General features: G+C 38.4%; 1 protein-coding gene across 1 annotated transcript; it reads right to left on the reverse strand.

Moving 5' to 3' along the window:
- Window positions 1-5,476: 5,476 nt before the first annotated feature.
- Window positions 5,477-9,738, reverse strand: LOC116249139 (cytochrome P450 72A15-like). Its single transcript, XM_031622301.2, has 5 exons — window positions 9,296-9,738; window positions 8,710-8,930; window positions 8,350-8,594; window positions 7,473-7,866; window positions 5,477-6,145 (listed from the first exon to the last, which is right to left on the reverse strand). Exons 1-5 carry the CDS (start codon window positions 9,576-9,578, stop codon window positions 5,720-5,722), a joined length of 1,569 nt encoding a protein of 522 aa, XP_031478161.1. The 5' UTR covers window positions 9,579-9,738; the 3' UTR covers window positions 5,477-5,719.
- Window positions 9,739-15,556: the final 5,818 nt, after the last annotated feature.

Consider the following 15,556-nt stretch of genomic DNA (forward strand, 5'->3'; position numbering starts at 1 on the left):
TGTGTGTGTATATATATATATATATAGTCACACACACTTTAAAATTTAGGAGTTCAAATCTACATATGTTGGATGTTCATGTATGACAAAAAATTAAAAATTTGTCACTAGAAAACAGTTGTTACGTCATCATTGACGAAAATTTATAGTACAGTAATGGTTCATTGTTCATTTCGCAACTGTTTATGGTGTTTCCAACTATACATACTCTCTCTCTCTCTCTCTACAAATGGGAGTTCAAGTCTACCAAATGTTGGATGTTGTTGTATGACGGAAATTAAAAAATTTGTCACTATAAACAGTTGCTACATCAGCATTAGTGACAGTTTACGGTACATCAATTGTTCATTGTTCTTTTAGCAACTGTTCATGGTGCTTTCAACAATGAATTTTTTACCTTTGGGCATCATCAGCGGCGGATTTGCGTCCTCCCATTACAAAAAAATATGTGAACTTTCTAGTGGGACATATCTGACGTTTTTAGTGAGGAAACTTAACATGTCGAACAAATCTTTCATGCATGCATCCAAGCAGGCAAATGACTTGCAATGAAGGAAGAAAAAATCCCTTCTCTGTAATACTTTCAGTTATTCGTATCCGATTTTAATGCTCTTTAATGTAATCTGTAAATGTTCATGATTTTCTAAAATTAATCATTCAACTTGCTTCCCATTTAAAAACGAATATCGGCCCAACTTTTCAGTGTTAGGCAAGAGAATAGAGCCATTATGTGCTGAATTAAATTTGTGTGGAGAGACGGGGAGATTCCTATCGTGTCGACCTTATGATGCATATCTTTTCTCGCTTTAAAGAGAGAGAGACAGAAAGAGAGAGAGAGAGAGAGAGACAGAAAACTTTTGTAGTGATGACTATTAGGATCTAAGGAAAAGAAGAAATGAAATGAAAGGGAAACGAGTCATTATCTTTCATCTTAATTAGTTTCACAATCTTATTTATTCACACAACAATCGTGTCATGTGACTATGAGGGCACTAACCTTATATTTTGAACGTGATTCACCAATGCGAGGCCATTGATGTGCTTCACAATATCTCTTTGAGTGCTTAATTTGCTTTGAAGTGTACACATTACCTACCCAAGTGTACTGCTTGTATTAAGGCTGCACAAACTCGCGCCAACTTGGGCTCGAGTGCTACCCGAGCTCGACTTGATTATGTTTATACTCGAAATGCATGTTAGACGAGTCGAGTTCGAGTTGCAAGAACTTGTTTTGTTTAAACTCTACCCGGCTTGACTAAGTAAAACCGGTTCATCATAATTAAATTAGTTAAACGAGTAGACGAGTTAAAAGAAATGAAACGGATTCGAGCTTGAACATGTTCTATTCTATGGAGTTTGGCTTAATTCAAGCTGAGCTCAAACTTGAGTTTTTTCTAATCGAGGTCATGAAACTAATGGTAACTTTTAATCTTAGGCTCAATTTTCCCGGGCTTCACTTCGAATCGAAGTGTGCGCTCCACATGTCAAAGCTAATAAAGCTGGTGGAAAATTTGTATGAGATTGAGCGCTCAAGCAAGAAGATGATAAGAGTATTTGGGCGCCCCAAGTGACTAAAATATTCCACTAAAAGAGTGAAAATATTAACATAATCACTTTTTTTGGGTTGAGGGGTCTTTGTGTACCGAAGCTTGATGAACAAGAATGAAAATGACCAAAATACCCTCATTAAAATAATAAAAGAAAATTTTTAAGAAGGGTAAAAAAAGGTTGTAAAAAAGTGAAAATGTCTGCTCCTTTACCAATTTTTTTGAGAATGACTTGTGCTCACATCTCAATCTCAATAAAGACAAATTCAATTGATATATTTAGCTTCGTTATGGACGGGTGGAAGTAAGGGACGCCTGTTGGGGGCCCTGCACCCCCCCCCCCCCTCTCAAAAAAGATTTAAAAAAATACATGTAAATTTTAAAAAAATTTCCTTTTGAAAATTTTAAAAATGATATTTTGGTTCCGGTTAATATTTAGAAATTTTAGTTTGGCGTCTTAAGAAAGATCTTTGGCCCTGCCTCTAGTTATAAAGACTTAACTGGAACGATAAATATATGTACGTACTTGGTGCATTACCGCCTGCATGTCATAAGAATTCAGAAAGGAAAAAATAATCCTTCAACTTTTCAAGATGAAGTGGGGAATTGAGAATCCTTCTGTTCTGTGATAAGCAACTCCATGGAGGGGAGTCGGTGGTGTCTTCTCAAATTGGCCGAACTTCATTGCCATGGCTTCTTTCACCAGCTCCGGCGACATGATGATCACCACCGGAACATTCACGAACCAGATCGAAGACACCTTGCCTGAATCACCATTAATATTTCTCAGGCCTGTTTTAGCACATGCTCAAGTTGTAAAAACTTTCGTTTCGATGGTTCTGAGAAATGAACACTCCACAACATGAAACTGATGGCCTTTTTTTCTTTGTTAATGCATTGGATTTGATGAGCTAAAAAGTTCAGGTCTATGAACTTGACATTGTAAATTCAGATCTATGCATTAAAAAAAAAAAGCACAAATAGATAGTTGGCTTTTGAGTTTTTCTTTACCGTCAACACATTTACCTCATTGGACCTGTTAAAAAAACTTCCTTCCTAGCTACTCAACCTAGCACTAGTTCATGTATATATATAAGAGTACCATACTCAAAATGGATTGTATATACAAATTATAGCTAACACCATGCATGCAAATTGGAAGCAACTGGCACAACACACTGTTGCAACATCATAAACTGTATGTCCCTATAGCTATAGACCTGTCGGTAAAAGGACTTGTAATGGCCTGACCCACACCGGACTCATGTCCCTAGTTCGACGGAACCCAACTTGCCTCTAGCAATTTTGGTTTCAACTCCAAAAAAGGTAGAAATCAAAACAACCAATTACTTACAACTCTCTTTACAGGCTTTCTAAAATATTCACAATCTTAAATACAAAACTAAACTTTTGGAATGTTATAATCCACTTTCGTTAAGGCACACATGTCTGACCCTAAGTTAGAATATTAAACTAGCTCTGATATCACTGTAAGGACTACCATAAACTATAACTACATCATAAACGATTGCTAATGTGCCTAAACTATAACTACATCATAAACGATTGCTAATGTGCCCCTTGTGGCTAGAGACTTCTGCGGAGACTTTTGTGGATGGTTATGTTATATATGTGTTTTTGTGTGTGAACCAGTGTAAGAGAGAGAAAGGTGATCACAGTATCTATTGGCAAACATCTCGGAAGGAAGGCAAGACTCACGGTGCAAAGTGGTGAGATAATTTCATGGGTTTGGACAAAGCATGATGAATCATGGACATCATATCCATGAAGCTGCCCAGCAAGAAACTTTCCTCCGGCCTAGGGGCAGAGCCAGGGGGGGTTAGTAGGGATGTCAACATATCCTATTTGAATCGGATATCCGACCGAATCGATCTGAAAAGATCAGATATAAAAAAAAAAGTTGATATTTGATTAAGAAATAGGATCATATTCAGATATACAGATATCATTTTTAGATAAGGTGGGCATCGGGTCGGGCCGGGCAGCCCGGCCCGGCCTGGTAAAGGCTGGTCCCATCCTGCCGCGGGCCCGGCCCGGCAAATTTAAAAAATATTTTTTTTTTAATTTTTTTTGTTTTAGTAATATATATTTATTATTAATAAATATATTTTATATTTAAAAAATTATTTTTATTTTTAAACGGGCCGAGCCTAGGCCAAGACCCGGGCTATCGAGCCGGGACCGGGCAGGACTGCCTGGCCCGACGGGCAGGATCGGACCAGCCTTTACCGGGCCGGGCTGACCCTTAACAGAAATGATCAGAGCTAGCATCAATTGGTAGTCATATAGAACCAGCACTCCCTTATATAAAGCCGTCCCTCTTATGATGTTTGTCAGAAGAAGACCATCGAGGTGAACAACACAATGATGTTTATTTTATCGCTTCGACCACTGGTGGCTCGTCTCAAATCCTCAGCCACTACGAGAACTTGACGAAAAAAAAAACTCATGATTTCATGCACAGAGGAAATAAAGGTCATAATAATTTTAGTCTATATGTCTAGACAGATATATTTCTTTCCGCATATGACTTTTTAATTTGCACATGTCAGCATTCCTTATCTATAGAGATGTTAATATATCTGATTTGGATTGGATATCTGATTAAACCGTTTCAAAAAATCAGATATAAAAAAAAATTAACATTGATTAAGAAATCGCATCATATTTGGATTTAAGAAGTGACATTCAACCAGATTCGGATTCAGATATACATAAAATATCTAGTTGGGTTTAGAACAGACTTAGTTTTTAAATAAATCATATTTTACATTCAATGTTCTTGCATGTTGAAAATCAGCTGGATTTGGTTCAAAATGGATTCAGATTTGGACATCAATATAAGAATCAGATGCTGATCGGATTCAGTTTATGAAATTGGATTTTGGAATTGGATTTTGGTATGACTTTCCTTTGTTTATATTCACATCCGAATTTGAATCCAAACAATTGAATATCCAAAAAAATAGATATGGTTAATAGTATATCTGATTCAAATCTGATCCATTGACAACCAACCCTAGTAGGGTTATTTATGTTTGCATGTTAACAGATATAAATAACTATATGCATATCACGAATGTAGTAAGAGATTTCGTTTTTAGAACATTTTTAACTCCAAAAAATGGCTCATGAATTGCTGAGTCAACTTGTTGAATATTCCTGGCCTTTTGACAACTTCATTTTGAATAAAAAATATTTCGCCTGAAAGTTGATATCTTACGCATTACATGAATAATAATGTACGTGTGCGTGTGTGTGAGAGAGAGACGGGTACAACATTTTTGTAACATATATATGTTTACTATAATATAAAGTTTAATACCATTTATATAATATATTTCCTATATAAATTGGTCAAAACTCACAAGTGACTCGCACTTGGCCAAAATTCAATTGACATTGCCGAATCTTAGACTGCCAGGCCTGGTCATCCCATGACTCAGCTCAATTTTCCATTGTTTTACCATCATTCAACCGAGTCACTGATTCTGCCAAGTCAACCCGGTTCACTCTAACGAGTCATCTTCAAATATTGTTCCTGAGTTGTATTGTACTAATGAACCGGTTGCAAACCGATTCCATTCATGGCCGATTCAGGGGTGCTACATGTCATGTTTCAACCTTTTTTTTATGTATTTTGAGTTGTGATATATATATATATATATATATATATATATATATATATATATATATATATATATATATTGTTGGCCAATTAACAACGAGTTTAGTGAATCGACGATTCAGCCGATTCAGAATCGGCAGCCTCTAACCTATTCGGTTCCGAAACCGACTTTTAATGACACTTGAGTGTTTGAAAAGTTTCTTGTTTTCCCTTTCTGATTGGCAAGTTGGGATTACTCAAACCCCTAGCCACTTAGCTTATGAAAATAGAGATGCAACTCTGAGTATTGAACTCTTGACCTTCTTCAATTCAAAGCTCTGTCGAACATCTTAGCATGCATTATAGCATTCATCCACATAATACAAGCATCCACCCGAACCTTTGTTCTCATAAACCTGAAGAAATCCTTATTGATCCAACGATATTTTAGCCCAACATCTTCAATATTGCTTTGCACAGGACAATCCACATGAAAAGTGGGTACAATTATGAATACACCAGAACAAGCTTCTGAAGAAAGAGATCAGAGTTTGTGCACTATAAGAGGAGCTCCATGCTGAGGCTGAAGAGTCATAACAGGGCAGGGGGCATGAATGTAGGAAGGTGAGAGCTCAAAGGAGAAATGCTGCAGAATCATGGCCACTGCCATCTTCGCTTCCATCATCGCGAAAGTATATCCCAGGCAGATCCTCGGCCCGCAGCCGAATGGGTAGAAGGCCATTTGATGCTTCGCGGCGTTAGCGACGCCTTCGGAGAACCGCTCCGGATTGAACTCATTTGAATCTTCACCCCACAGTTCGGGATCATGTTGCATGAACAGCAGTGGCAGTAGCAGCTGAACTCCTGCTGGAATGTCGAGATGTCCCAACTGCATTCTCTTGGAAGCATGTCTGCTTAGCATCACCACTGGAGAATATAATCTTAGAACCTCATACAGAACCATGGTAACCTGCAGAAGGATCCAGTGTGTTAGATGAGGCCTATCAGGAGAGCAAACTCCCTTAATTGGTTAGTGATTTGAGATCTTAGGACCTTAAATCCTGAATAAGGATCTGCAATCTTATGTTTGAAAGATGCAAGGCCCAAACCAAAGATTTCCAAAACTTCTCCTCAAAGATTTGGAGAGAGAAGAAAAGAAAAAAAAAAGGAAAATATATATGAGAAGAAAAAAAGAGAAAAAAAAAGTTGTGGTCAGCCGCTAGTGGGGTGGTCAACAGCACCCAACTCGGACAAACTGAGACAGGAGCAGTCAGTCTCGGTGTGGTCAGCAAGACCTGATTCGACTTGTTGGAGTTGGGTGCTATGTCAGGCCGCACCCGCAACCCAGTCAAATTGAGTGCACCACCATTGACAGAGTTTGACAGAGTTGAGTATTGTGTTGAGCTGCCCCTGAATCCATTCGGGTGCACCACCATTTTTGGTGCAATTATGTGACTTAAGTTTTATATATATATATATATATATATATATAATATGAGTATTGTGGGCAGTTGGCTTGAGATAATAGTTTCATATTCAAAGAGTTTTGAAAAAAAAAAAGTAATGTATTTGCCTTGTCTCTTGATTCCCAGCTCTAGAGAGAGAACTACCACAAACTAAATGGGTGACGTGGATCAGTTGGCTTTTGTATTCCATCCGATACGATATGTATCGGTGGATCCTGTACGGCTGCTATGCATCTGTCTCGGCTCACAGAAAGGTTTCCGATCAACTAAATATAAAGCAGAAACAGACAAGACAAGAAAATGAGTGGAAGGTATCTTTCTAAAGATAGTGGTTCCCAAAGTCCATAGAAACAAACAAGTGTGCTACCAGTGCTATAATAAGGAGAGACCATCATTCCTACTGAAAAAACTCTTTTAACATTTTGCTGCAGTTTTGGTTGGCATTAAATTCTACAGTACAACAGAGAACAGATCAACTTATGGTAAAAAACTTTTCACCTTTTTGGGCTGTTCTTTCACTCTGTAGGCAAAAGATTTCAGGAACCCCTGAGGCCTACTGTTTTTCTTAGAATCAGAAATGCCAACGGTTCAGTACATCCAAAAATATTTACCAAAGATTAGAAAAATGCCCCTTTAAGAAAGTCTAAGAATATTTTTTTTCTGTATGTGAAGAAAATTTCTTAAGAAAGCAATCCCTTGGTAAGCCTTGCAAGGACAAAACCACGAGAAATTAATTCCTGATCTACAGTCTTCACAGGCCTCTGTAACAATGGTGGACAAAAATAAATCACGTTATTGGAAAGAAGAAAATGCAGGAACTAAAGTACTCACAATCTTTAGTTGGCTCAACTGATCGAAGGTAGGAGCTCCCTTTCCACAGACTTGGAGGACCTCCTCTCTTGCACGGCTCTGCCACTCAGGATGCATGGACAGCACAACCATGGTCCAGGTCAAGGTCACCCCTGTAGTCCCCTGGCCTGCAAAATAGAACAACTTGCACTCCTCTATCACGTCGTCTATGGACATCCCCATCTTCTTTAAGCTCCCCTTTTCTTCATGGACATCGTTATAGTTGCAGGACTCCAGCAGCAGCTCCAGCATATCACCTTTCTTTGGACTCCCCATTTTCATCTCCTTGATCCTTCTCTGCACCATGCCTCTCAGGATGCTGGTCACATCATCATTTAGCTTCTTCTTCCTAATGTTTGCCTTCGTTGGAAGGTAACTGCATCGTTTGGGTGTCAGCATAAGTATGTATTTGAAGAGTTCCGTTTCCATCCAAGTTACTATATACATATAGAAAGCGTGGTTTACATATGTAGGCAGTGATGCTTATAGAAATTAAATTGAACTTTGGCTGCATATTTGACAATCCACAATCCGATGTACTTTTTTCATGCCCAGTTCCAACAGACACCAATTATGCTAAACATTGAATGTCTGTTCTTTAGGTCAAATTTTTACTAATCGATTCCAAAGGACTAAATAAATTGCATATACAACTCCAACTGATAAACTTATTATTTTCTGTTTCTGGTGGCATTTTATGACACACAAAAAACAGAGTGAGAGACACAGAACCATGGTCAAACTCGTCATCTCTCTCTCTCTCTCTCTCTCTCTCTCTGTGTGTGTGTGTGTGTAGTGAATCTGGCAAATTTTGTAAAGTGGAGGTGTGCTTTTGTGTGTGTGTAAAAAGATCTCCTACCTAAAACCAGGGAGTTGTATTTTCCAAAGAGATTCGAAGCCTATTTTAGCTTGCTCTTTCTGGATTTCGAACAGTCGCTTTCCTTCTTCAAAGTTGCTGCCGAACGCGGTCCTGGAGATAATATCTTCAGTAAGACTCTGAAGCTCCTCGAACACATCCATTTCACGGGAAGCTTGGGACCCTATCAGCTCCGACCATCTCTGCACCATCTGTTCACAGCTCAGCGAGAACGTCGGCAGCATCCCCTGTACTCCCCATGCAACACCATTTATGTGTACATCAACCACATAAACCACAAGGTCGACCGCTATAAAAGGCAAGAAAAAAATGATGAAGAAAGCAGTAGAAGTTTCAGAATACCTTCAGTTTCTCCAGATGAAATGCTGGGTTGAGGATCTTCCTGTGGGCTGCCCACTTCTCACCTTCAAGGGCCACCAGCCCTGTGACAAGGGCCGTCATTGATGGTGGTGGTGGTGTCTTGGGATACTGTCCAAATTTATTCGTCAGAACTTCTTTCACCAGATCAGGTGACATGACGATGAGTACCGGCATGTTCCCGTACCAGACCAAGCATGTTCTCCCTGAAATTTCACGGCCATTTTCTTTCAGTAAAGCTACAAAACCAAATGCACTTCCCTTAAAACTTAAAAGCAACCAAGCATAAATGGAAACATTGGAGCAGAGCAGCACCAACATTGATGCATCATCGTCTTCACTCCTCCCCCACTTAAAATACAACAGTCTTAAAACATAAACCTGATACCAACTTCAATGCACTGCCTGAACTGATCATTGTGAAGTACTTTTCCTTTTTTAAGCTTGAAGAGAAACAAAAAAGAGTTTCAAACTCTACCAATCGAACAGAGGAAAAGACTAGCACCTCAATGGGAAACAATAGCTTCAGAAACCAAAAAAGAAATAAAGAGAGGGAGAGAGAGAGCGTCACCGTATTTCTCGACAACGTCATGAAAGAATGGGAGGACCCGGGGCACTATATCGTGACACAGGCTCATGGGTTTGGCCCAAGCCTGGAAGAATGTGCGCATGGTCTCCCTCGCGTTGCCGAAGATGAGCTCGAATGGAGGGCCATCGACGCCTTGCTTCTTCATGAACTGCTTGAGCCGCATGGGCTTCCACCACACTGCGTAGATTATTCTGAACAGACCCCATGAAAGAAGAAGGGCAGTGGATGCCAACAACAAGCCGCTCACACTCCCCATTATCTCCATCTCACTCCCCTCCTTCTGCTACCACATACACAGAAGGGGAGAGAGAAAGTGATAGAGAGAGAGAGAGACTCTTGTATCAACTGCTAGCGAGGCTCTCAATTTATCGTAAAGTGATAAGGTTTCTGGTGTACAGAGCGTGGTGATCGGCCTGTATTTATAGAGATAGCGGCCGCTTCACGGTGAAGAACGGTGTGGAGCCAAAGGAAGAGGGGAGACGACGTGAAAATGGGGAGTTAGTGAGAAATGTGGCAGCAGCTTCCATTCCATCCTTTTTACCGTTCACAGCTGTTGTTAGAGGGATTGAGTTGCGTGCACACCACTGTGCACTGTGCACGCAACAAATGTGCACCAAAAAGGATGGAGGCATTTTTTTATATTTTTTAATAAAATAAGAGGACGTTTTAAGCTTTTTCTTTTTTCACCATCTTCGTTTATCCTTATGAAAATCTTTTTAATGAAGAAAATGACATATATATAACCAGCTTGGGTTGAAAAGAAGCGAGAAGGAAGAGAGGCCCTGGTCCGTGCTGGTGCTTTCCTACATTTTGTTCACCACCGGTAACATTATTTTACTGCAGTTGACATCTTCAAGGAATCAAGACATTCAAAACCTTGTCGTCTCATATATTTTAGAATCACTTTCATTTTCAAACGTAGTTTTTCACCTCCCATTTTCTCATTCACTCTTTGGTTTTCTCTTTCTATCTTCATTTTATTTAATCTTTTCCTCTGCAAATTCACCTTATGCACCCTAGTGGATCTTGAGCAAGAGTAAACCGATGAGAAACCATCTCTAAAATGTATAGTGAGTGAATGATGATTATCGCTATCATCTAACCAAAGCTGTCATCTGAGGCATAATATAGACGGTTGAGAAAAAAAAACACAGAGAAAAAAATGTGAAATTAATGCTAGATGGCAATAATGTCCATCACATTTTTATTTTTAACCTTCCATCATAATGGATCAAACCGTCTTGACTGGATGGTGACTCTAATATATATATATATATATATATATATATATTAGAGAGGGAGAGATCTTTATGTGCATAGTTCAAATTAAAATGCATTACTAAAAAACAACATTATTCATTATTAAACATATCATGAAACATTGTTGCATCATAAACTATAGTTGATATATGTGAGAGCTGTTTTTAATAATAGATTTTTAATATATATATATATATACTCAATGTGTGTGTGTAATATTTGATTCCTCCGATCATTCATCCATCTAGATCTCTCATACACACAGCCGGCCGATATTGCATCGGGGCTGTGCATGTGAAATGCAGGACCATCTTGGCTGCAGGAGAAATCCATAAATAAAGAGAGAGAGAAAGAGAGAGTAACTTCCTTACTCGAATCCTATCTTTCTGTTTATTAAATGTTCTATTGATAATCGATCGGCTGAACTAGATACATGAATAACCAGCTCCTAACTTCCAAGAACCAACTACTTTTGTTTTCTTATTAAATGCTCATTTTTTCTACTTTTTTTTTTACCGTGGCCGACCAAACTAGCTATGCCAAACCATTTGAGTCCTTTTTTTTTTACCTTGTTTGACCTCGTTCCACTTATTATGGAAAAAAAAAAAAAAAAAAAATCGGATGGAGATGTCTTGGAGATTAAAGAGCATACTGTCAAAGCAACGGCGGATGTACATGGTAGCAATTGTGCTTACAATTGTAGACATCGTTTATCTATACATTACTACCACATGTCCTTTTATTTATTTACATATTTACTGCACACCCATTAGTTAAAACTTACAATTTAATAAAGTATTATTGCCCTTCCACATATTTCTGGCCGAGTCATTGTATCAAAGTAAAGGTAGTGAGTAAAGTGAAGTGTCTTTCATAGCAAGCCTCCCAAAGCAGCTCTTCTCGTGCTTGTTTCAGTTTAAATGAATTAAACTCATCATTTTTCTCCAATAAGAAGTAAACTTTGATAGGAAAAAGATGTATAAGCATTCATAGAGTAGTTTTGGAACCACATGCCGACGAGCGTGGTGGCTTTGTGATAAACACCTGTCCGACCGCGACTCGGTGCCACCCGGCTCTTAACCAAGTTCCAGCGAATCTCATTACAAATTTTTTAGATGGTGACTTCTATATGTATATACTTTGATTTGGGCTCATCAAATTAGCTCATGAATGGGCTGAGCTAAGGGCAGCTCATCAGATAGATAGAAGCAAAAATGAGCACAACCTGGGGGTTGGCACCCACAAGAATCGAACTAAAACTTGGCTTTGTACTAGCCATTGGTCTAGCCAACTATGTCAAACCCTGGGAGTCGGCGATTTCATAGAGACAAAGCATTAGATGGGGGTCGAATCAATATCTTCATTTTTTATTTCACAAGTTTTCCTTGTGGAATTCAATCTTGTAAATACCCAAGTCAGGTATGAACATCAAAAGTTATACCTATGTATGACACCATCAATTTGATCGTATATATGGCCGCCCTGAAATTAGGGGTTTTTTTCCTCTTGAACTATGTACGTTGATCATGAGCATGCACTCACCAAGAAAAGGCTCACTTTGCCAGATATGGTACTGCAACAAGGGCAAACCCACTCAAACACAAGCTAAACCAAACTGAGCTATACAGTACTTAAGGATGAGGTTATACATATATATTGAGCTTATACAGTATTTTGTATGTATTAGAGTACAACAAACAACATGAAATTAGGGTTTTTTCTCTTGAACTATGTGTGATGCACATTTCATGTACATGCATCACGGGTGAACCGACTCCGACCTAGGTCAGCAACAAGTTATGTCACAAATGTGAGTTTTAACAAGCCGAGCTCGAGTAGCTCGACTGATTGTTCACCCCTGTCCATATCCTGGCCTTGGCATGCACCTGCTGGTCTGGCTGATGGAAAGCTTAGCGGTCCCTAGCCTGCGGGCTCAATAAATTGGAACAGACGATGGGAAGAGTTAAGATACAATTAAAGAGGGATAGAGATGGCTGGTGCCTGTTTCTATCAACCTTTACTCTATGGTCCAACGTCTCACAAAAGGTTTGTGAGAGGAATATGTGACGGTGGACCTGATGGTGCTGCAAATGGCGCCGTCAATGGTCGGAACATTTGTCCTGCATACTTGATTAGCTCCCCAAAACTCCAATACTTAGACGCAAATGTGTGCATTGTGTGTGTATATATATATATATATATATATATATATATATATATATATATATATATATATATATATATATATATATATATATATATATATATATATATATATATATATATATATATAGAGAGAGAGAGAGAGAGAGAGAGAGAGAGAGAAAGAGAAAGAGAGAAGATTCTTGGATTCCTCCGGCCATTGTCCATCTGACCCCTCACACATGCAGCCCGAAAGTAAAATAATATGTTCATGATATTCAACAGTACATTTGATTGGCTGTTGTCGGAACAAAAAGAACAGGTCTTTATGTTGTTTGGAATGTTTTTATGTTTCATTTTCGATGAATTACGTAAAAGCACTGTAAAAGGTGTTAATCAAGCTGTTCTTCAAACACTTGTTCTCATAATAGACATTTCAGGAACACCATGTTCTTATTCTGAAAAACATAGTGTGATTATAAATGTTCTGTATGTCATGAACAAGGCCTTCTCTCTCTTTCACTTGCGGTACCAAGAAGAAAAAGGTGAATAAGACACAAGGATTTTAAGTATTTTAGAGCACCGAGTTTTTCGCTATTATAGAAGAATAGAATAACACAAGAATACTCCCCCTCTTAAGCATGTGGATTATGGTAAACCAGGAAAAGAAAAAATTACGTAGATTCCCTTACGAAAAAATCGCCTCAAGTACATATCAGTCTCTACACTCCAACGCTATATATAGATTAAACAGTCAAATGTTGGCCATAATCACACCATGTTTCCTAAAACCAAGAAAATGATATTCCTCAAATATGTGTTCCAATAACACAATGTTGTTCTCATATGCTCTTTCAACCACACATACAAAAATGACGTTACTGACTGATACTCTCAAATATGAATTTTTGGTTCTCTGACTTTTTCTTTCACTAACGCGAAAAAACAAAAACATCAATCAAACGTATGCCAACCTTAAGAACGATACTTGGACAGCCATCGTATTGTCCATATCATTGAAAATTGACCTTCAAACAGATTCTTTTCAGAAACAACAATGTTTTCACTTGGATCATTGCATCAACTCATAATGGCAGTACCTTTCTATCATTCTGAACGCTCATATTAACTACGTAGATGCATCCATCTAACTTGCATTGCAGTCCAACTCAGTGAAGATCCCAAGGAAAAAAAAACTGATGAAGAAAGGGATGAGGCAGGGGGCAGAGAAACGCCCCACGGAGCCCAATCTGAAACTACAGAAGTCTGTGTTTGATCTCGGTCGGTCCAGTTATATAGGACAGCCCCACAGAACCCAATGTCCATGTTCGACCTCAGTCTACTTTGGTCTAGTTACATAGGGCAGCCCCACAAGAAGTGACTGCCTCGAGGCCAACTATATATATTTACTTCCACATTAAAAAAAAAATTCTGGCACCACCCTTCCGATGAGTAGATCTCTACAAACCAGGCCTCACTTTCAGGACGGCAGCGGGTGGTCCTGCCGGTCTCTAGTGCTAATAAAGACGGAGAGACGGAGTGACGGATCCTCTTCTGTCTCCTTACTATTGCCCTTGGTAGGCAACATCAAGTGGAGCAGACATGGTTGAATCCCTTTGCAACATAGCATGTGAAATTATACAAATTCGGATGACCCTATACATGATGTTAATGTTTGATCTTGAGCACCACTGTAAAAATTTTGCGCCTATGGAATCAACTGATCCATTTTCAGGCAACATTCATGGCTTACTCAAATTCCGGCTTTTGGTTTATGTGCTGAAAATCGTTAGCCATACAGCATTGACAGATCTACGCAACGTCACACTAAAAGGGTCGTTGGCTTTCTCAGGGAGGCAAAGTTGTTCTTTTAGGAATCCGAAATATCTAACATTATAGATTTCAGGAAACAAATTGTAACGATTTGGAGAATGTATTGGGTTTACAAAATGAATCTAACCAATTAGGGGCCATGACAACAAGTTGTATGAGACTAACACTTGTATAAACTTATCAAGGGTTCTTTATTTTGTCAATCAAGATTACTTTTAGTCCTCTGACATATAGGTGTACCACGAAAGCCCTGAATTTGTTGGTTGGTGTATAAAACCTGACCGACGCATTAAATCTTCGTGTTTCTAATCCTGTTTTGGGCTATATATATATATATATATATATATATATATATATATATATATATATATATATATATATATATATATATATATATATATATATATATATATGTGCATCTCAATTGTACGCCTAAGTGAAATCTATTGTTTGCATGGATTTCACCTAACATTAATTTGAGATCTGTGACTATCAAACATAATCAAAACATGGCAGGGCTAAAATTTATGAAGGTCTTCAATTTGACGCCTTTTATATTTCCTTCTTATCATCCACGGCGCATATAGTCTTTCGGGGAGAAGAAAAAAAAGAAAAATAAGAAGACAAGATTGCTTATTAATAGAGATCGCAAATGACAGCAAGTTCAACCAACTTCATTGCCTAGGCAACTCACACGTGCTAAACCAATGTGCAATTTTTTCACATTAAAGGTTAAGGAAAGAAATGAAACTTTGATTGTGACTTACAATTTTATTGGCGTGATTTAAAATTGGCTTAGAGGTAGTGCATCTTTTCTTCCATTATTTGAAATCTATTTTTATTTTTAGATGAGCACCCCAAGTATTTCATCCTACCACATAAAATGGGAGCCGAAATTCTTCTTTCCCACCCCCAAGGTCCGCCGGAAGAGTATCGTTCCCCTCCATTGGCACAAGAAATGAGTCCGGGACTAACAAACAGAATATTTCATCCTACCACATAAAATGG

This window comes from Nymphaea colorata, chromosome 2, assembly GCF_008831285.2.
Source record: "Nymphaea colorata isolate Beijing-Zhang1983 chromosome 2, ASM883128v2, whole genome shotgun sequence".
NCBI classification, from domain to species: domain Eukaryota; kingdom Viridiplantae; phylum Streptophyta; class Magnoliopsida; order Nymphaeales; family Nymphaeaceae; genus Nymphaea; species Nymphaea colorata.

Excerpts from the sequence above, each read along its gene's own strand:
- LOC116249139 (XM_031622301.2), bottom strand. The coding sequence starts at position 9,578 with ATGGAGATAATGGGGAGTGTGAGCGGCTTGTTGTTGGCATCCACTGCC. Across the intron at positions 8,931-9,295 it reads TGACGTTGTCGAGAAATACG|GGAGAACATGCTTGGTCTGG; the intron begins GTGACGCTCTCT and ends GTGAAATTTCAG. Across the intron at positions 7,867-8,349 it reads ATACAACTCCCTGGTTTTAG|TTACCTTCCAACGAAGGCAA; the intron begins GTAGGAGATCTT and ends CAAACGATGCAG.